Source organism: Poromitra crassiceps, assembly GCF_964638095.1.
Source record: "Poromitra crassiceps genome assembly, chromosome: 23".
NCBI lineage: Eukaryota > Metazoa > Chordata > Actinopteri > Beryciformes > Melamphaidae > Poromitra > Poromitra crassiceps.
This window is the reverse complement of record NC_139639.1, coordinates 1,017,501-1,041,006: the sequence shown is the minus strand read 5'-3', so window position 1 is coordinate 1,041,006 and position 23,506 is coordinate 1,017,501. Positions and strand designations below refer to the sequence as shown.

At 45.5% G+C, this 23,506-nt stretch overlaps 1 protein-coding gene across 1 annotated transcript in view; it reads right to left on the bottom strand.

Annotated features, from left to right (window-relative positions):
- Positions 1–238: 238 nt before the first annotated feature.
- The window catches only part of pde4ca (phosphodiesterase 4C, cAMP-specific a), a gene marked incomplete at its 3' end in the record, with an annotated part of 68,170 nt that continues 44,902 nt past the window's right edge, over positions 239–23,506 (bottom strand). Inside the window, exons 2-15 of the mRNA XM_083659176.1 lie at positions 17,125–17,316; positions 13,848–13,884; positions 12,959–13,032; positions 12,807–12,853; positions 11,182–11,294; positions 5,084–5,177; positions 4,095–4,267; positions 3,815–3,913; positions 3,100–3,264; positions 2,068–2,167; positions 1,619–1,773; positions 1,275–1,397; positions 845–1,027; positions 239–754 (exon numbers count right to left, since the gene is read on the bottom strand). Of these exons, the coding sequence (XP_083515302.1) occupies positions 239–754; positions 845–1,027; positions 1,275–1,397; positions 1,619–1,773; positions 2,068–2,167; positions 3,100–3,264; positions 3,815–3,913; positions 4,095–4,267; positions 5,084–5,177; positions 11,182–11,294; positions 12,807–12,853; positions 12,959–13,032; positions 13,848–13,884; positions 17,125–17,316 (2,071 nt within the window). The remainder of the gene's footprint in view (positions 755–844; positions 1,028–1,274; positions 1,398–1,618; positions 1,774–2,067; positions 2,168–3,099; positions 3,265–3,814; positions 3,914–4,094; positions 4,268–5,083; positions 5,178–11,181; positions 11,295–12,806; positions 12,854–12,958; positions 13,033–13,847; positions 13,885–17,124; positions 17,317–23,506) is intronic.

The window sequence follows — 23,506 nt, the reverse complement described above, 5'->3', positions numbered from 1 at the left end:
TCTGTCTCTCTCCAGTGCAAGCGACTGCCATGTACAACTAAGCAGACTTCCTTAACACCTCCCCCCCCTTTGCCCCCACACCTGCAGCCCCCTGCTTTGTGTCGTCACTCTGTCCATGGAAACCAAAGGTGGTTGTGGTGTTGATGGGTAGAGGGGGAGAGGCGGAGCGAGGGTGGATGAGGCACCGAAATCAAGAAAAAGAACAACAAAAAGCCAAAAGAATGTCTTTTGAGTGGTGCTATGTGCCTAGCCTGAGGCGCGATGCCCCAGCGGACCCTTCCTGGTCTGTTCCTCTGTCCTCTGCCAAGTCTTTATCAGAGTCTGAGGAAAACGTCCTGCCCACACCAGCAGTGGCCACTATGGGAAGCAGGTGAGTCAGTGCAGACCCAGCATCAAGTCTGTTGCCAGAATCAGTCCTGGACAGTTCAGCCCTCCTGCTCCCGCGGTGCCCTTCCTCCTCCTCCTCCTCCTCCTCAGGTGGGCTCTCTGTATCGGACTCCCCTTCCTCTTCCAAGGTCAGCTCAAACTGGAACTTATCGCCGGAAGTGGAGCCGATACCTTCTAGCCCTGAAGCTCCAGGTGGAATGTCCTCCTCATCCTGGCCTTCTGGGTTGGGCGAGGGGCTGTGGGCGATCATGCTCTGGTACCACTCCCTGTTGTCCTCCAGTGTGTCCAGGATGTCCTGAGCGTCAGGGTGGACGAGGTCGGCCCACGTCTCCCAAAGTGGGTGAACGATGTAGTCAATGAAACCCACCTGGAGAAAGGAAAGGTGTTCAAATGATCATATCCACTTATACAAAAGGGTGTTTTAGAATAGACGACATGAATGAAACAGCGTGTATACCTGGCTTTTCTCTATGGAGGCGTTCTGCTTGTCACACATGGGGCTGATCTCCATGCCTTTGTCCCTCTCCCTGTCCCCCTGAGTGAAGAACTCCACCATGATGCGGTCGGTCCACTTCCGGTACAGCTCCAGGGGCTTGGTGGGGTTGCTCAGGTCTGCACAGTGCACCATGTTCTGAAGGACCTGGGGTTACAACAAGACAAGTGTGTCATCAATACCCAATGATGAAATCCCTTTTGGACACATTATTTCTGTCTATTTATGAGTGTCTGCTTGCATGTTTTGTTTTGTTGTTGTTGTTTTGTGGGGGGGGGGGGTAAAAAAGTTCCTTTATTAACATGAACAGAACTGTAGTCTTGTCTGCGCAATCAGACTGGCATGATGAATTGATTCCAAATTAACAATGAAAGATTGAATCGATAGTTCTCACCTGTATGCGGTCTGAATAGTTGTCCAGCAGTAGCACTCCTAGACTGGTGACTTTCTTGGTCTCCACCATGGTCTTCAGGTCTGCCAGTAGGTTCATGTGTTTAGACATGTCTGTGGCCAGCACCTGCAAGTAAGGCAATACAGCACACCAGAGATGATTAATATACTAGACTAGACCGGACTACACTAGGCTGACGTAGAATCAAATCAAATAGAATAGAATAGAATAAAACTTGTATGAACTGGTTAAATTAACATTAAGTATTCAATGGAAAAGATAATTCTGAAACTAAGTCAAGAACAATACTCCGACTAATCTTGAAGGCTCTGCAAAAGTTGCCTTACCATGTCGATGACCATCTTGCGTAGCGACTGTCTCTGTTTCTTGTTGAGGTTCTGGAACATGTCACAGTTTTCCTCCTGCAGAAGCTTGAAGCCTACAGCCAGATGATGATTCTCCAACACCGACGCATCGTTGTACATTAGGGCAAGCTCCGAGTCTGAAGACAGCAAGGCCCAAACGCTTATCAACAACATAGTCCATTACTACTCATTTAACAGACAAGACTCATTGACATATTTTGCAAATGTACAATAAGCATTGTAAACGTGAAAAACCGTAAAACCTATGCAAAGGTACAATCATTTGCAGACACATGCATACCTGCAGCCATACTGCACCCCGTCAATGGGCATACACACACAGCACCCACCCACCCACCTAATCCTAACCCTAACCCTAACCCTAACCCACCCACATGCACAGAATCCCTATGCTTCTATGAAAAACTCACTCGTGTTGATGAGAAATTGATTGGAGACTCCAGGGTGGTCCACGTCATGGATGGCACTGGCAAACAGAGCGGCTAGGATCTCCAGATCAGTAAACACAGCCTTGGACAACACACACAAGAAGGCAGGGACAGTCAATATATGTTCAGGTACTCAACCAGTGTAGGTGTCCATATTTGTATATGACTACTGTCAGTTTTGAAATAGCTACCGGTACATGTTTTAACGTTTGAAAGGTGAAATAAAAAAGTAGGCTATAAGAGCTTTATTTAAAAAAAAGAAATACATGTGTCCTGCCTGTATCATTATTTAGAGTGACAAATCCAATAGCCCGATGTTGGCAAAAAAAAAAAAAAAATGATTTGACCTTTATTTATACAGGGGGAGTCTCACTGAGAGCAATGCTCTCTTTTTCAGGAGTGCCCTGTTCACATTCACACATACATTCATACCTGGAAGCTGACCAGTACAACCACAGTCTGATCTGTTGGCCACTGAGCAGCTCCACTCGAGCGGTTGGGGTTAAGGGCCTTGCTCAAGGGCACCCCAGTGGTGGTAATGAGGGAGGGGGAAGCGCTGCTTTTTCACTTTCCCCACCCAGATTTATCCTGCCGGTCCCGGGGATTGAACCGACGACCTTCTGGTCACAAGCTCGCTTCTCTAACCGTTGGGCCACCAGCCACTGAAATAAAGGTGTATTTACATAATAATAACAGACTGCTACAAATTTCTACGAATTTCTATAGCTCTATTAGGCCATATAATTAAATGCAAAGAGCCAACCTGACCTCCATTGGGGGGTTTGATGACAGGACATCACGTCACCCCCCCACCCCGTATTTTTTGTTTGTTTTTTCAGATCTGTGCCTGTGTGGACGCCCGACCAAGCCAGAGAAACACGGGGGCTCGAACCTGCGACCCTCGTATGGTAGGCACTAGGCAGGGAATCTACCCGGATGCCCAACATGTGTTGTCTTCTTTTTAATCTACATCTATGAATTCCTTCTGTTAGATGAAGCAGAGTGACTCTCTACCTCCAGTGCAGGCGTGGACAGCAGGACATGTGTGGACTGGACCACGTCTGCAGCATGCATGTTGTTGTGGTAGGCAACGTCCGCGTGGTAATGGTCCTCCAACGTCATCATGAAGGTGATGAAGGTATCCGCTGGGATCTTAAACGACTTCAGCAGGTCACGCTCCTACAGAAACACACCAGACACTGGGTCAGTCAAGGCAAAGGTGTACAATTGATTATAGTTTGTTAAGTGATCGACTGATTCATTCATTTACTCCCTTCCCAAATATCTCTATTAGGCAGTGTTTCCCCTCCATTCTACAGGGTTGGTGGGCCAGCCAGGCCAACAGCGCCCCCGCCAGGCCTGATTTTTTTTTTTTTTTTTTTTTTTTCCTGCTCTCCCCAAAATTTCAATAAACCTTTATGGCATATTATTACAATACAACAATACTGGTGTTGACAGTGGACAGTAATAGAAGATGCCAAATCATTCAAAACAATAAGCATTTTGCTTTTAGGAGCATTGCGCCAGCGTGCAGCGCTGTTCCAAAACATGTCAACGTGTGTCGTTGCCTGGGAAATGCACATCCCATAATACAACCGTTCGCATCCCATCCCATAATAGTATGATGATACTTGGGATGCCATTGCCAACATAGATGGTAAATGGTAAATGGTAAATTAACACTGTTAAATTTGTAGTGAAATAAGTTGAATGTTGAATTCAACATTACCTGGAAGATGCTGTACATGGTGACCGTCAGTGGGCGATTCCCAGAGTATTCAGACACCTTGAAGACGTCGACACCCCATCTGTTTATGTCCTCCAACTCCTGCCAGAGGACAATAAGCACAAATGTACAATATACTGCGCGATAAAGGACAAATAACCATTTACATAGTCAGAGAAGTCCTCCCAGACATTGTCGGGGCTTTCACAAGTTTCCAGTCTGCACTCTATAAAACACCTTCTAGTCCTAACATATGGATCATGTTGTAAACTCGCCCCTGTACCTTGGCTAGGAGTCCTTCCTGGGTGGAGCTGACCCCGAAGCGCGGGATGGTGGAGGGGGCGATGCTGGGGCTGTGGGTGGGCTTCTTCACACCGCTGATCTGGCACATGGGGCGCTTCTTCTTGTCCTTCTCCTTGGTGGGGTGAGACATGATGTCCATGTCATGCTGCTTCTCTGTCCGATGGAAACAGACAAAGTATTCACACTGCAGTCTAACATGCTGCAGACATTATATTAGAAGCACACCAGGTTTTCATACATACATGTTTTCATCTACAACTTCTCTAATACTAGTGGACCCCTCGGAGTTAGACCCCCCCCCCCAGTCTGGAGCACAGTGGTCTCCAAAGCCTCCGGGACACACTCAAATCATCATAAATCACTGATGATATCACGTATGTAGTGTATAGAATTGGTGATGTCACCAGTGATGTCACTCGAGCACTCAATGATAATGTCATCAGTGAGTGATGTCATCAGTGCAGGAACCGATCGAGTTTTACAGAAGGTAGGAAACAGTGGATAGATAAATCCAGAATGAGGTGGTAATGCAACATGCCATAAAACACCACAGAAGAAGATGTCATCAGTGAATGATGTCACCATTGCTTGAGTGACATCACATCATGAGGTAATGAGGGCAATCAATCATGAGGTAATTAGGGCAATTACTCAGCTCTATTTAAAAATCCATCTCCGTTAGATCACCCGCAGGGGCGTTCTCTACACTTCCTGAAAGATTCACCCTGATTGCACGTAAAATGGCATAGCTGTGCTCTCTGCTCTCTCTCTCTCACACACACACACACACACACACACACACACACACACACACACACACACACACACACACACACACACACACACACACACACACACACACACACACACACACACACACACACACACACACACACACACACTAACAGACACACACACACACACACACACTTCATATTCTTGTTATAGGATAAAGTGGAGGTATCTTACCTAGGAAGGTGCTGGAGATGTACTCAGACACCTGGTTCCCTGAGCGGCTGGTTTCTGATAGCTGGGTGAGCTCTCGGTTCAGCATCCTCTTGAACTGGGAACACACACACACAAACGACCACGTGTTTGATTACACACTCGTCCCGCTAACCTGTGCACAGATGCAAACAGAAGCTATTTTACTTGCCATGATGTCATTATTATATCAAGGGTTTGAGTTTAGAACCTTGAAGTGAGCTCACTCGCACAGACATTTCAAAGACAGGGGACTCTGTCCTGTGAGTGAGCAGCAGCATCCATCACATGAGCCGTTAAACCCAGGTCCTCCTGACTCTCTGCGCTCAATAAAGATCAGAGAGTGTAGGTTCCCACACAGGCCTTCCTTCCCTCCATCATGAACACCTAATCATCCCTCCATATTCAATTGGCACATTCAGTCCTCAGCTCTCCACCGTGATAGCTGATGTGTGGTGAGCGTGCTGCTGGCACACACTGGCTGCCGTGCTGCACATCGGTGGTGGTGGGTGATTTGATGAGCTCTGTCAGGTTCTCATCCAAATTTTGGAACCACTGGTGCTCTAGCCTGTATGTAAAATGACCATGGTGGAATAACTGTAATCCCTGTGCTTTTATCATCTGTTTCTCTATATATCTCTATTTTTTTATATGTTTCTATTCTGTTTGGTGTTTGTTGTTCTTGTGATTGAATTGAATTGATCCCCCTAACACACACACACACACATGCACGCACGCACGCACGCACACTCACACACACACACACACACACACACACACACACACACTAAACACACACTAAACACACAGATATGTAAAGCCCTTTGGGTGCCTTGAAAAGCACTATATAAATCCAATCAATTATTATAATTATAATAATTATTATTATTATTCATTATTACAGTATAATATTAAAAGTAAGACATACAGTTGTATCTATGTGTCACATGATGTTTTCATGTATGGATCCTAAACAATGTCATAATGTTGGATATCAAACGTCAGCTGCATCAATGTTTTAAAAAGAGTGACAAAGTGGAGTGTGAGTTTGCATACTGTATAAATGTGTACAGCTTATATGCAGCGATGCACTTGTAGCATCTAGTTGTGTATGCTCTGCTGCATGCCCCACGAGGCAATTGACAACCCTTGATTCTGCTGTGCGTATAAGGGCACTAGGTATCACTCCCAATATGCCGAGCGGTAAGCTCACTAGAATGCAAAGAGGCTTCGCTCACAGCAGCAAAGGCATTATGTAATAAAGGAGGACGAGCGATATCCCCTGTCTCTGAGAAACACATCGAAATACAGACAAGAATCAGCTTTGGAGAGAAGACACATTCACACTCTATCTAGCCAGACTTGCTAAGACCTGAATGAATGAATTTATTTATTTATGACAGTTGTTTTAAAATACACAATGAACAGATACCCTAGACTCCTTAGTCGAGGCACGCACGTTTGTGTGTGTGTTGTGTGTGTGTGTGTGTGTGTGTGTGTGCACACGCACACGCACACACACACGCGCGCGCGCTCGTGCGTCCTCATGTTTGCACACACGGTACAGAAACTACTGAATGGACTCTTGTGCACAGAGGAGCGCATGCCTGATTTCACACATAGTTTCACACATAGGCATGCATGCAGCCAAACTTCCTGCATACCATACATGCACATTATGTACACGTTTGAACACAGGCATACACACACACACACACACACACACACACACACACACACACACACACACACACACACACACACACACACACACACACACACACACACACACACACACACACACAAACACACACCTCTGAAAATAAACAATGGACAAATGAAAAGTGAATGGACAGTCCTGGCTGTCACCTCTGCACCAGCTGTTCTCCACACTCATTCACAACACACGCAACATGTGAGCGCATGTGAGCAGCAGTCTCATCCACCTCCTCCCAGCCGACGCAGCCCGCTCGCCTTCCTTACCTGAATGAACATCCACGAGACAGAGATGAAGTCGTTGACTTCTGGCATTTCAGCACAAAGTCACGCAAAATCAAAGGGAATGAGCTTTGTGCCTGTCCTCTGACACTGCCTGTTCCACAGCAGCAGGGACACTTTGTGCTCCTGCGCTGCTTGCCTGAGCACCTCCACTGCGAGCAAGACAGGTCCACTGGTGAGTGAGTGCCGGGTTATCGGCTGTGGACGCTTCGATCACAAACTCAATGTTTAGAGGATGTCCAGAGTGGAAGCCTGGCTGTGGGAATGCGGGATGCGAGGATGCGAGGCAGAGAAGCCCCCCCGTACCGCCTGCTCCCTCGCTTCCCCCGCTCTCTCCCTCATTCACTCTCTGACTGCCTGCTCTGCCGTGTGTGTGTGTGTGTGTGTGTGTGTGTGTGTGTGTGTGTGTGTGTGTGTGTAAACAGAGGGGAGAACGCGGTACTCCAATCTCCGCCTCCTTCCAAAGATGCCTAAGAATAGCAGCCAATCCGGCGCCTGCTGCAGCAGAGGCTGGGAGACGCAGAGGGCCATTATTGGCCGGGAGGCGCACAAAGTGGGTTGGGCCCGGTGTTTTGGAGGCGGGGGTCGGGGGACGCACCATGTGCACCAAGTTTGAAGAAGATGTAAAGGAAAAGCCTTGAATGGATGGGGGGGGGGGGGGGGGGGGATTTCATTCATGGAGCCAAAAATAAAAAAGTACACCATGTACCACAACTGTGGGTACCACACATCGATCATTAGGAGGAATGTATTGGAAGATGGGACTAATACAAAATGATTCTGATGCAGAAATATGACTGCAGTGGTTTGATGCTATTATGATTTGAATACTGTACCACCATCTGCCTCAGCATAACAGATAAGAGGTAGATGTCCATGTGTGGAACAACATTAGTCTCACATTGTGATGACCAGAGATACAGTGGACGGTTAAGCTGGGCTCAGACTACAGGATTCTGACAATCTTAGCCGATTTTGAAATCTGGCTGTGACACGCACTACAGGAGAATCTTCCCAGATTATCTTCCCTAGAATCTCAAACATGCACACACTACAAGATTTGTAAATGTGGCGCACCACGCACTACAGGATATTATTAAGATTATCGGCAGGATAATCACCTTGATGCCCGGTCATACGAACCTGTTTCGTTTTTGGGGTTCCAGCAGTGACCAAAGCGCTCCGCCCCCACCTCACCTCTCTCTCGTTTCCTCATTTTCATGCCCGTCTCGCCAAACAAATGAATCTCACGGTAGTTAGATAGGTAGGTAGGTAGCGCATCAAATGAGCCGCGTCAATTAACGACGGGAGTCTCGCGCAGCAGCAGAATGATGTATTCGCGCAGATTTTCAGTCCTAAATATCAAACATGTTTGATATGATCGGGACGGCCCCGATGAGGCTTTGAGCAGATCGGGAGGCTTAAGATTGGATCTGCAAACAGCTCACACTACAAGATAATCGGTGCCGAACGTCGGGCCCGACCAAGCTTGGCAAGCTGCCAGGCCAGATTTCTCCTCCGATTCTCGGGAGGGGTGAATCGGGCATAAATCGGCCCGAAAATCCTGTAGTGTGAGCCAGCCTTAAAACCCATCTCAACTATTTATCCGCCTTTTGTATTTGTGGAATAGCCGTTATCACATAAACTCACAGGGGGGATGAGAATCAGGCGTGTGAAACAGGAAGCAAACATAATCTGTTCAACATCTACAGACAAACACCTACAGACAAACATCTACAGACAAACATCTACAGACAAACATCTACAGACAAACATCTATACAGAGAAAGTGAAACAGTTGAATTGTTGAATGTCAACTGTTTCCAAAGAAAAGAGAACTCCCGCACACTGTCTCCCCTTGCAAAAAGGCACACGCACACGCACACGCACACGCACACGCACACACACACACACACACACACGCAATTTAACGTCACCTGTCAAATAGCTGTGGCTTGTTGGTTTGGTGCTTTGCAGAGGGCACCTGGTTCTGCTGCTCTTAAATCAGTTGATTGGGGCGTTTCCTTATGCTAATTGAAAGTTGCGGGCACGTGCATCCAATTTAAGATCAAACGCACCTCATCTACATACACACACACATGTGGGTAATGATGGACGGGCTGTCGGTGCACGTTTCATCAGTAGGATTTTCTTATTTTCCGCTTATTGCCTCATTATGTAACAACACATATGATATAATGATGTGTGCGCAGGCCTCCCGTGTGCCCCGCCTTTGTTCCCAACCAAGTGCCAGCATGGATCATTCCTCCCCACTGACTGAAGCTGCTCATTCACTGATCTGCAGCAATGGGGGGTAGCTCTGTCCGCCACCATGTGTGTGTGTGTGTGTAGCGTGTGTAACGGTAGTATCAGCACGGCGGTGTATGTGATGGGAGGTGTGTGTGTGTGTGTGTGTGTGTGTGTGTGTGTACAGTATGTGCGACGTGTGTGTTAGTATGAAGCACACGTGTATGCTGCGTGGGCGGCCTAATCGGTGGGGGAAGGGAGGAGGAGAGGGATCCACGGAGGGAAGATGGATGGATGGATGAGGGGATGCTGTTTCATCCCTGGCTCCCACTACCTCATTCACATTTCTCTGCACATGAGTGGGGGGAAGGGCGTGTGTGTGTGTGTGTGTGTGTGTGTGTGTGTGTGTGTGTGTGTGTGTGTGTGCGTGTGCGTGTGCGTGTGCGTGCGTGTGCGTGTGCGTGTGCATGTGCGTGTGTGTGTGTGTGTGTGTGTGTCTAGTCTCTATTTGCATGCAAGAAACTATCCCGCTCATTCATGGAATGAGGATGGATGGGAGATTCCATTCATGTTTCCATGAACGCTGATGGATTATTTGTATGAGTGAGCTTTCAGATTTGTTTAGGTTCAGGAAAGGCTGATCGCACTTAAGAGTACATCACACACAATACCTTGGACTTGGAAGCCATTCTAATTTGGGCAAAAAACAAATGTGCACAGCCAAAAAATCACTTATATATATATTAAACATTGATGAAAGTGATATTGTATTATTATCCATTGTCATAAAAAATGGGGACGCATTTCAGCAAAGAAAAAAAAGGGGAACACCAATCTGAAAAGATGAATTTGATTTTAAGAGACTGGCCATTATTCTCTCAACCTAAGCAGCAGCTGCAGTGGCAGTAGAGGAAACATTGTGTTGGCTAGGCTATATGAAAAACAATATATTTTAACAATTAGAAAACAAAAATTGAACATATCAAGTCGTTTTTACCTTGTGCATTGTCAGTGTAATGAAGATCCAAATACTTTCATTTCTTTACTTTACAGGATAAATACAAGTTATTTTCCAAATACATTTAATGAAGCGTATTCATATTGGGTTGGACCTGGTTGAATCGTAGCACAGCTGAGCTCAGGGTCAGTGGACCTCCTGTACCTTGTTAGCGGAGTTTGAGTCGAGCTGCATTAAACACAGAAACACGACGCACATGACTAATAGCCCCTGAGGCTGGTGAAGAACAGCAGAGGTTAGAGCGAGCTGCAGCCTTGTCCTGAGCTCGGCACTGTTGTTAAGCTGAATAGGAATATATTGGCAGCAGTGTGCGTCTGTCTGTGCTTCGTTCAGCAAGAGCTGCTGGCGTCACAGCGGTATTAATTGATGAAGACTGTTTTTGTTTTTGTTCGTTTTTTTTGTAATATAGGCCCTAATAATTTGGCATAAGATATTTATAGCTATATTAATACCGTCACTTGTGTTCCACCTACATGTAGATTCACGCTCATGTTCAGTAAGTCCGGAATCGGACTCGGGCTCAGGTAATGGGGACTTGACTTGGACTCTTCTTTGGTGAACTTTGGTGGACTCGAACACTGAGGACTCAAGACTCGAGTTGGACTCGACTACATCACTGGCCCCAAGTGTGTGTGTGTGTGTGTGTGGGGGGGGGGGGGGGGTGTAGTGACACTGATTGTAATAACTACCAAGGCATATGGTACTATACTGTAACTACCAAGGCATACGGTACTATACTGTAACTACCAAGGCATATGGTACTATACTGTAACTACCAAGGCATATGGTACTATACTGGATCACTGTGCTAGCAGTGTACCTTGTTGGAGGCCATCTCGCTGACGGAGTGTCGTGTTTTGAGCGTCTCTAGTTGCTCCAGACACCAGTCCAGCTCATCCAGCGTCTCGATGGCCAGCTGCTGGTGAGGCTCCTCTGTCACAAATACACACAACATGGCATTACGACATGGATTTCATTCTCAGAGACTCTACAGATGCCATTCATATTTCAAAAAGACCTGTGCTGCAAGCCTAAGGCTGTGTCCACAAAAACCTTTGCTACGTTTGGGGGGCTGGAACAAGAGAGGACACCTGCAGTGGTGCCGGAACGAGTTTACAATTAGGGGGACCATTTTTATTTTTATTTAATTTTTTCTTTCTTTTCTTTTTCTTTTTCTTTTATCTGTTTTTGCCGGCACCGACAAGAAAAATTTACTTTTTTTTGGCGTTTGGATGATTTTTAGACATATTTAGAGGAATATCTAATTTTAAATTAACATTAGGATTATACTGTAGTGATGTCATTATTCAGTATTTTCTCCTTTTCTCACTCACTTGGTGACCTGCTCTCTCTTTAGGTCATTTTACAATTACACTACAACAGACAGCAACACAGGCAGAAACACTGAACTTATTATTATTATTATTATTATTATTATTATTATTATTATTATTATTATTATCACTTCGAAACACAGTGCAAAACTTGTCATCTCAACACAAAAATAAAATAACAATAACCGTATACGATTATAGCAGCAGCCAATGACAACACATTCAAGCCATCCTAAAGTGCGTTAGTGAGTGCAGTACAGAGTCCGGGTCTGTCTGTCCCTCAGGTGTAATACTCCCACAACGATCACGGCTTTAACAAGCATCACAGGCTGTGTAAACAGTGTAAAGTGGGCTCTAAGCGTCAGGGGCAGTTGCCCCCTCAGATTTTGGAAAAAAATATAAATAAAAAAAGTTTTTAGGGGGACCAAATTTTAAGGGGGACAAAATGTCCCCATGTCCCCCTGCTTCCGGCGCCCCTGGACACCTGTTTGTGTCCCAGGCTGAAATAGTTTAGGAACATCTGATTTGTGATCAGGAACAAAATGTTGGATTTCTTGCCTTTGTGGATGCAATTCATTAACTTCTCATTAATTTGACGACGATGTTGTTGATGATGTGTGCAGCTCTATCAGCACTTTCAAAAGCAACTTCAAAAGTCTGTTAAAAGCTGCTCAGCTCTGTACTCAGTGACTGATCATCTCTAATGATGTCCATGATTTGCTTTCTTTTGATCTGCTTTTTCTTTAACAAGCACACATCTGTGATACGAGGCTGATGTGCTAGCGTGTGTAGTGTTGTACTCCATGTTTTGTGCGTTGCTAATTTGTAGAACTGTGTAACTTGTGTGTTTTTACTCGACTGTTTTATTGTGCTGTTTCTTCCAAGGGGATGCAAATTAGATTACAGCGATAATCTGGCACGGTGCATCAAATGGTGACATTTATGTTTACTGTACATTGTCCCTTTCAAATAAATACAATATTAAATATTTAACAAATAAATACATTTAGCATTTTTTACCAATGACGTAAATGTCACAGTTCATGTTAATGTCATCATGGTCTCTCTGTAGGAACAGGGTCAACGTGTTTGATCTCATAGCAACACTGACCTGCAAGGCTGGTCTTGCACATGGATGGTGGGTTGCTGCCTGAGGATCTGGTCCTGTGGAAACACAGGTCCAGGTAAATACAGGTACAGGTAAATACAGTGAGGTCGCAAATAGATGTATTAAGCAGCCAAGGACATCTTCTAAAAACCTACTTGCTGGTTGTGCGATCCTGCTGGCCAGTTATCACCGCAAAGTTACTTCGGACTGTTCTCAGGCTGGCCAGGACCTACAAGATAGGGTCAGCAGCACTGAATACACTAGTTCATAAAATGCGAAGAACGTAACATTTGTGAGATAATGGAATTAGTTATAGAAGACATAGTATAGTTTTGTAGCCTTGACTTGATATAGTCAATGCAGCTAGGTCGATTGTGGTGTCACAATGAAATTACATTTTGTTTCCGTGTCAGCAGCTTGTGAGAGCATGTCTTCGGACTCGTTATGATGAAAGCACGAGGAGAGAGATGTCCTTTCATTCACATCTCTCGGACATTTGGAAATGCCTTCATTTCATTCATCTTGAACTAGGTCAAGATCTTCTTAATGTGAATGATGTTGACAAGCCAGAGGAAGCCCAAACAAACGAGCGAGTATCTGGTGGCCAGACTCGACCCACGTAGAGGCCTTATCAGCCAGCATGCGAATCGGCGCAGCCTGAATCCGGCAGGATCGGATTCACCGCTTACTTCTCATTGTAAAGTGAGCACAAGTGTGACGCACTACCCGCGTAAGGGCCAGCCGTGCCATGCCATGCCGGCGGGATGCCTCTTGGCACTGTCACTGCGCCAACAGAAGACTAAGGGCTGTTCCGGTGGAACTGCTCAAGCCAAGTCACAGTCCATGACGAGAATATACCACTGCTCGCTCTGCTGGCTGGCAGAGCCTACTCTCTAAAGAGACTGAGAGAGAGCGTCTGGAAGCTAGTATCGTTTACAAAGATCCAGTGAACGTTTACCACGTTTCCACATACAGTAGCAGAGAGAAAACGGAATATATTCATCATTTACTTTTGGACAGGGTTACCTGTTGCAGATGACTCACCTGTGCAAATGGAGTCACAATCATGTCTTCTGTATGTCTACAATGCAGAAGATGACACAGAGGAGAAACAGGCTTACAGCAATGAACAAAACACATCAAACACAGACAAGAGGGCCAATCAATAAGCTCTGATACATTGGGAACTAGAACTATGTTGTTTTATTATTTATTGCTTAAAAAAGCCGCAACAATTTTATTACGACGGAAGAAACCGAGTAAATCAAACTGCACCTAAGGCTGAGGTTATCATTTGCCGTTTATTAAACAATAAAGACAGGTCTCACAGACACCGCTGTCTGAGACCATCTCACAGACACCGCTGTCTGAGACCATCTCACAGACACCGCTGTCTGAGACCTTCTCATAGACACTGCTGTCTGAGACCTTCTCATAGACACTGCTGTCTGAGACCTTCTCATAGACACTGCTGTCTGAGACCTTCTCATAGACACTGCTGTCTGAGACCTTCTCATAGACACTGCTGTCTGAGATCTGGCAGCTTGAGGACATAATTAGCTGTCAGCGATCCTTGTTCAGCGCTGCCTTCTTCAGCATTCTGTAATTATGCAGCTAAGTCAAACAAAAAAAGGTGTCATGCACACAGTAGGGTCGGTGAGGAAAAGGATGGGGTTGGTGGAAGGGTGGGGTGATATGTAAGAAGTGTGACCTGGAAAATACTCACAAGTAAATAAAGACACGTGTTCTTATACTTAGTTGTCTCTTAAGCATCACATGCAAACAAACAGACAAACAAACAAATGAACAAAAAAATAAGGGGTGTTTTAGGGAGTCGTAACGGGACCACAGGTGAAAAACCAAGCGATTCGTTTTTTAGTCACTTTTGTCAGGAGGGAAGTGGGAAGTGGGAAGTGGTCATGAAACCATCGAGCGGGAAGGCGGGAGAGGACTTTAGGGGACAAAGTCAGTGTTTTTAATTGTCTTTTCGTTGGATCGTGTTCTTCTCACCGAGATGACAACCAGTTGACTTCCCAGTGCTTCAAGCTTTCTTCCCTTCAAACACAGATAGGCAGGAGTAGATGAGGAGACCTGTGACTGATTACTTCACAAACTAAAAGGTGTTTTTACACATTTTGATGGGGGGGGGGGAAACTGACTCTGACTGGGATATATTGGACAAAACAAACAACATAATACAAAAAAAGAAAAGAAAGAAACAACAGAACACAAAAAAGTAAAACCAATTTTCCAATTGGTTGTAATCCTAGTGAAGCAGAGTTGACATGCGAGTGCCCCGGGATGGAAAGAACAGCTGGTCACGGTAATATGGGGCTTTTCAAGACGGGAGATCTGACTGTGGATTTTCCAAACCCGCACGATGCGCGCTATGGTTTAATATTGCATTATGAGCTGCTAAAATTGACAGACTGGGACAAGAATTGCATCACAATGCGCTCAAGGTAGATTCTTCTTAGCAATGTGTTTTTCTTGGATTTCCGGTGAATCCGTGCAAACTCACTGTGCAGAATTGGGCTGAACTATGTCAATACAAAGCGATGGAAAGAGAAAACACCGGCGAAAATGGCGAGCTCCTCTGGCTCCAGAGTTCTCTCTAGGAATCCAAGGAAAACGCCAAAACGACCAGTTTCAAATTTGCATTCGGAGTTGAGACCACAACTGTGTGCTGCAGTTTGTAAGGGGGCCAACACTCTAACCAATGTACCATATGAACCCTCCAATACGGGAACCTCTGTGCAGGGAAGACCACCACTGGACAGAAGGGAAAAAAAGAAAAAGTGTCTATTGAACAGACAACAACATGTCTGTACTGTACATCCTTAGACTTGTATTCAAGGTCTTAAGACATGATAATACTACACTTTTCATCCAAGAGCTTGTATTACCAAGGTCTTTGGCAGAGATGCTCACAAGTCATTTTTTGCAAGTCCAAGTCAAGTCTCAAGTCTTTGGTCACAAGTCCAAGTCAAGTCTCAAGTCCCTATGGATGAATGTTCTATCATCTGCTGCATGCCATCCGGTCTGCTTAGAACACTGCATAGCTAAAACTGTGGAATTCAAAAGATGTATAGGCTACTATATTATCCTCACTCCTTATCTATTAGAATACAGTATGATTAGACATTACATTAGTAGACATTTCCTTCATGTTAACGCACCAATTTTTTTTTTTTTTTAATAAAATAAATAAAAATAAAGATTGTTCACAAGTCCCAAACCTTCAAGTACAAGTCAAGTCTCAAGTCTTTGACGACGAGTCTCAAGTCAAGTCTCAAGTCACGGTGTGTACAGTATGTGTGACTTAAGTGCGACTCAAGTCCAAGTCTCAAGTTCAAGTCCCCATCTCTGGGTCTTGGTGCTGAGACATTTCATGCTGCACTTAGAGGTGAAAGGTGACAGACAGAAGAGGCAGCATCATCATAGCATACCACCTTTTCAGACATGCTGTTTGTGCTTTTTCATGGGAGTATTAAGGAGGTTTCATCACATAATAATAAAAGGCGATTTTTGCGTAATTTCCTCATACTCAAGTTGTGCAAAACGTGTTCTTCATTTTGAGGATACAAGTCTGATTGAAACAGGTGTAGTGCATTAATGCAGTTAGGACCAGCTATATTGCAAGAGTAGGTATAGGTAAATAAAGTGGGCTACCTATGGAGCAGGCACTGATTTGAGGAGGGTACAGTACGTTAAGACTGCCATACCCTAGTTCAGTTCCATAATTAAATTGAGGAAAAAACATACATAAATTGAGGTGAATACCTTTTATTCACAACCATAACAGCCTTGTTACATTAGCAAACTCCAGGGCACTCGGTAAAGTGCATACCCACGCCAACCTTTCTACAAAGTTTCAATGGTGTTACGTGAATACGTGTGGAAGTTAGGCGCCTTTTTGTGATTGGACACGCCCTTTGCCACACCCCCTTTTGGCCAGTGGGCGTGGAAAGTTAATCAGTTCTAAGTTGACGGACAGACAACGGGGGCGAAAACATCTCGTTGCAGAGGTAAACAAAATGTCATCTACAGTGAGGACTGTTGAGATATGGATTCATTAAGCACAAAACATGCACAACCTTGCACCTTCTTGACAAAAACGCACAATCTCATCGACAGCAGTTTCAGTTACTCTATGTCATACTTTTTTTCCCCTTCTTCTTCTTCTTCTTTTTAAGTAAAGGGACTCGCGTTCACAGTGACATGCCGTGCCTCTTTCCAAGTAAACTCACTGATGTCAGTTCAAAATGAGCAGTAAAGTAAAAATAAGCGGACGACAACATGAACATGGAAGTGAACTTACAGGTCGCTGGCAGCGGAGGAGTTTCTGGAGGGAGCCTTGGGCGACAGGTCAAAGTCGGAGTCGGAGCGGTAGAGGAAGGACTCCCGCCGCTGGCTATGGGGAAAGTTGGCCTGTATGACCATACCAGAGCCTGGGCTGGCCTGCGCGTCCAGGGGACTGCGCCCCACCGACAAGCCATTCTCCACATCAAAACTACACAGAGAGAGAGAGAGAGAGAGAGAGGGAGAGAGGGAGGGAGGGGGGGGAGAGCAAGAGAGAGAGAGAGAGAGAGAGAGAGGGAGAATTTATTAAGGTTAGATGACAGAAAACAAATAAGTTTTATGGCTTAGTCTAACACTAGGTTTGTCCTTTTATGCCACACAAGCATTATTCGACACTCAGCTGTAATGATGATACAGAGGAGGAGGAGCTACAGTATATATATATATACTTGCTGAGCTTGCCAAAAGAGTGAAATCACTGACCAGTGGAAAAGGCCTGAGAGAAGCCTTGTAGGAAGTCATCTATCCATCCATCATCCATCCATTCATCCATTCATCCATCCATCCATCCATCCATCATTCATTCATCCATGGCTTTAAGAGCTGCCACTGTTAAATCATCATTCATCAATGTAGTCATTTCCCCATTCGAATATAAAATCTACAAATGATGCACCTGCCTTGACCACTTGGTAAATTGCTGTCTTGCTGTCTACAAAGACGAAAGATAATGATGATGCCAATGCCAATAAGAGCCTTTTAAACAAATAACAACATTATGTTTGCAGCATCTTACAGACAAATAAGACCATCCAACTTGACCATACAGGACAGAATACAACGATGAGTTCTAAAAACATCACCAGCAATCAAATGAAGAACAGAATGGTCAAACGGCATCCAGCGGGGGGGGTGGCAGAGGCATGCATCAAAATGACATGACCATAATCCAAGACCGAGAGAAAAACAGCTTCAACAATTCTTTTCGCACAAAACATGAGAAAGTTAGATCTGTTTCTGTATAGAAAAGAAATCTCTGTGTCTCTAGAGAACAACATACATTTAGTTTGATGCACATTCACCCACGTTTAAGATCCATCAATGCAGCTTGGAGAACAGCTAGCTGATCAGAAACTGCAATACAATATTGTATCATCCACCTACAAATGGGCATTAGTCCAGATAATAATCAACAGATTAATCGATAATGAAAATAATTGTTAATTGCAGCCCTACCTTGGACCAATCAGTGTCATTTGTGAAAGTGCTGCAATGCATCAATGTCATACATTATTCCCCCAAGTCCCATCATCAAAACCCTATGGGTGTTGCATGAAATGTGCAGTGTGTGACAGCCACAGAGGGACAAACGAATGGAGAAATTAATGGATGGATGGAAACTGATCCAGAGTCTGTAGATTTCACTGCGGGGGGACAGAAATCTAACACTGCATATATTTGACTCTTATAGCCAAGTCCAATCAATATTTGTGAAGTTGAGCAACTCTCTTGGAAAACCTAGAACCAAGACTTTAATCATCTCATTTAATCATCATTTTTGGAGTACAGACCGGGTCTACTTCATTGAAATCAGTGGGAGAATAGGAACTACATGCATACAATAATCCAAAATTATAAATATCACAATCATTCATCATTCATGTAACAGCTTTTCAGCAACGTTGTCCGTTTTATCCATAAAACAGGAAGTAGTGTAATTTAGACGACGCACAGCCAGTATAAATAGATAGAGACCACAATGAGAGCTAAAAATGACTCATTTCGGAAGGTGACAAAAAGGACACTCCAACGTGAAATATGTGGGAAAGGAGTTATCGCACTAATATCCCCCGCAAAAAAATCAACATTTAATTTAAGAAGGTGTCTGTGACAACAGCACAATGACAACGACAAGAGTGGATACAACCAGCGCTGACAGAAGTGTGAGAACCACAGACACTGCATGCAGGACTTTTTAAGGACTTTCCAGGCCCAATTGCCTCAAATTCAAGGACCCAACATGGCATCGTTTGAGACACGGATCTCAAGGTTAAAAAGAGAGAGGCTTGAGTGTGTGAACACTTCTCAACTGTGCTGTGGGTTACACGTTAAGTAAAGAAAATATCAAAAGCATTCACATTAAGGTGACCAGATTTCTTCTGGGGACATTTCCAGTTCGGCAGTCAATTAAAATTGTTATCTATGAAATAAACAATTCCGGTTTCATGTATTTTGACCATGTAACTGTTGTACTGTATTAAACTATGGTGCAGGCTGACTGATATCCCTCCAAAATACCACCACACCAAGACCTTGAGGAACACCATAGAAGAATTCATGCTGTGATTTGGTATCAAACACTTTTGACATTTGGAGATTTCTGTAAGAATTGCACTTTTTGGGCGATTGGGTGGCGAGCACTTCTGCTCAGGAAATTCCTCAGAAACCCCCTTATTGTCTGATTTGTGTCACTTGTCCCAAACCACATATGGAGGTAGTTTCCAATCTGCTTTCGACTGATGTGACTTCAGTGTGGACGCGCAGATCCACCAAATCTGATTCGAACGTCACTTGCAACTCGTCATCAAATGCTTCTGCGCAGGAAAACCACGTCACCAACGTACGTATTTACTGACGCCCACGTCGTTACCATAGCAACCCATGCAGATAGGCTGTTTAGGTCTGGACACACAGATCCGACTTGAAAATCTGATTTGTGGCAGTGCGGACACACTCCCAAATCAGATTTGGGAAACCAATCAAGATAATGATGATTAATGACTTTATCAGCAAATCAGATTTGCCTGTAATGTGAACATGGCCTTGATATCCTATCATGTTATGGCATAAGTGTTTTCCTGCTGTTAAAGGCTGCTGTATTACAGTGAAGTGATGTAATTCTGTGAACCTACCAGACTGTTCTAGCTGTTCTATTATTATCCTTTAGTTACCCACTTAGTCATTATATCCACATGACTGATGATTATGTATCAAAAAATCTCATTGTTTAAATATTTTGAGACAGCAACAATAGTCATCCTTACAATATTGTCACACTATCGATATCAAGGTATTTGCTCAAAAATATTGTGATATTTGATTTTGTCCATATCGCCCCAGCCCTGTGTGTGTGCGTGTGTGTGTGTGTGTGCGTGTGTGTGTGTGTGTGTGTGTGTGTGTGTGTGTGTGTGTGTGTTCAAGGACTGCCGGTGGACCGCTGGTATAAAATTAGCATCAGAGTATTGACGTGGGGGTCATGTGAGCGAGTCTAAAAATAGCCCGGTGCTCAGGTGAGGAGGGGTTCCTCCTGATCAAACGTGATCCGACTACAGAGAGGAGAAACAGCAAATAAAGGCACGGAGAGGGCATTTCTTTTCATGGTGTGGGCACGTCTCAGGCTCCATCCACATCTCTATTTTCCCACAGCCCCCTCTGTTCCCTGACATGCAAACTCGTGTGCCTGGAGCTCCGCTTGGCAACGCGACTCCTTTTCTAAACAGTCTGAGGAACTCCAGAGTAGGAATCCATGCTTTTAGCAAAACACCCATTAACCAAACGTGGAGGATTTTGGACGGGCAAATAGCAAGTCACGCACTCGATCTTTTCTCAAATAAATAGAGCGAGGGGGAAGCGATACTGAAATATGAAAAATACCCAAAGCCAGAAAACCCAAGGCAAACAAAAACTGGAATCGTGAATAAGAGAAGAGAGGTAGCCGGAGAGGTCTGTTGATATAATATAACGGGATTATAATACAACTACCAAAATATTATTCAAGTCACCAGTACATCACAAGTCCCTAGACAGACTGCTGTAATAGCTAACAATAGATTTACCCTGAGAGAGTAGCACAAGATGAGGGAACAGATCATATTTACAGCCGCAAAAGTAGTAACAGTTGAGTAGTAACTGAAAACTGCAGCCCACTGTATGCATTGTACATTATTTCATTGTATAAAATCTCGGAACAGAATACTATCGTTTCACAATTCTGTCAATATATCGATCAAAGTAAAGCAGCCAGCAATAGACTCAATGCCCATAATAGTGCAATATAACAAATGTGATCTCACAGCAACCTACAGTACGTCCTGATTACAGTACTCTAATAGTAGGCATACATACATGCACCAACTGTAGCATGCAAACATCCCATTCATCCCATCTCCATCCCTCTCTCCACCCCACAACTCTCTGCCTATAGGATGCTGCACCCTCCCCTCTCTGCTGTCTCTGCCTATAGGATGCTGCACCCTCCCCTCTCTGCTGTCTCTGCCTATAGGATGCTGCGCCCTCCCCCCTCTGCTGTCTCTGCCTATAGGATGCTGCACCCTCCCCTCTCTGCTGTCTCTGCCTCGGATGCTGCACGGAGGCAACACGTTGCTGTGTTACTGGCTGTTATGTAACAGCAGCTGAGCAGAAGCCCCCGTTCCTCCATTCATGTGACAGATACAGATACAGACACACTGACTGCATGCAAACATCCCATTCATCCCATCTCCATCCCTCTCTCCACCCCCCACTCTCTGTCTATAGGATGCTGCCCCCCCCTCTGCTGTCTCTGCCTATAGGATGCTGCCCCCCCTCTCTGCTGTCTCTGCCTATAGGATGCTGCCCCCCCTCTCTGCTGTCTCTGCCTATAGGATGCTGCCCCCCCCCTCTCTGCTGTCTCTGCCTATAGGATGCTGCCCCCCCGCTCTCTGCTGTCTCTGCCTATAGGATGCTGCCCCCCCTCTCTGCTGTCTCTGCCTATAGGATGCTGCCCCCCCTCTCTGCTGTCTCTGCCTATAGGATGCTGCCCCCCCGCTCTCTGCTGTCTCTGCCTATAGGATGCTGCCCCCCCTCTCTGCTGTCTCTGCCTATAGGATGCTGCCCCCCCCCCCTCTCTGCTGTCTCTGCCTATAGGATGCTGCCCCCCCCCTCTCTGCCGTCTCTGCCTATAGGATGCTGCCCCCCTCTCTGCTGTCTCTGCCTATAGGATGCTGCCCCCCATTCTCTGTTGTCTCTGCCTATAGGATGCTGCCCCCCCTCTCTGCTGTCTCTGCCTATAGGATGCTGCCCCCCCCTCTCTGCTGTCTCTGCCTATAGGATGCTGCCTATAGGATGCTGCCCCCCCTCTCTGCTGTCTCTGCCTATAGGATGCTGCCCCCCCGCTCTCTGCTGTCTCTGCCTATAGGATGCTGCCCCCCCCCCGCTCTCTGCTGTCTCTGCCTATAGGATGCTGCACGGAGGCAACACGTTGCTGTGTTACTGGCTGTTATGTAACAGCAGCTGAGCAGAAGCCCCCGTTCCTCCATTCATGTGACAGATACAGACACACTGACTGAGCTATTCATAGCCAAGGAGGGGAGCCAGCGAGAGGAGAGAGTAGTGAGAGAGGAGGAGAGAGAGAGAGAGAGAGAGAGAGAGAGAGAGAGTGAGTGAGTGAGTGAGTGAGTGAGTGAGTGAATGAATCTTTAGGGAGAAAGAGTGTTTGATGTGTTCAATGCAGAGAGGTCATACGTTCCGTCCTGTTGCTTTTCACCGTACAATGTGTGACCCAGAATAGACAACTGTACGCCTGTGGCTCTGTTTGTGTGTTAATTATGCCAGAATGAGTTACACACAGTTAGTCCAACCTGTGACAATATGAAGCCTATATTGGGTAGAGAACTGGATGGTAAGCAGAGCGCGTCGCCCCTCCCCGGTTACTGGATATACACTTTCTAATTGTGCCTATGCTTGGGGCTCGACTCTCTGCATCTCTCCATCCCTCTCTCTTTTCTCTCTCTCCATCCCTCTCTCTTTTCTCCATCCCTCTCTCTTTCTGTCCCCGCTAATGATGCTGCTCCCCTGGCTGGTCCTGCGTGCTCCACGAACCTGCTGACCATAAACTCGTCGTTTCTATTTTGGTCGCTGCGCCACGCTTCTGTCTCTATGCAGCTAAATTTAGCCTCCCCCCACGCGTGGGGAATAGACTGAGAGAGGCGGCACTGCAGCTAAAAATAGGATTTCAGGTGCAGCGCAGCCCCTCTCTCTCTCTCCATCCCTGTCTCCCTCTGCATCACGCAGGAGCAGCTTCTTCCCTCCATTCATGCATATTCATGGAGGGGGTTTCTATTTGAAGCCGATGCCAAGCTAAAATTAGATCACAGATCAAAATATCGCCCACGTCTTTCCCCTCACTGCTACTTCACTTCCAGGCTTCTCCTCCCGCCCTCTCTCTCTCTCTCTCTTTCTCTCTCTCCGCTGTTGTGAGTTCAAAGCAGGGGAGTGAGCGTAGAGTTCTGACTTATTCATCACACTGGACTATTTACCTTTCACTTGAGTACTACAGCATACACACACACACACACGCAAACACACAGGCACGCATGCAAACACACACACATACATACAGTCACACACGCACACACACACAC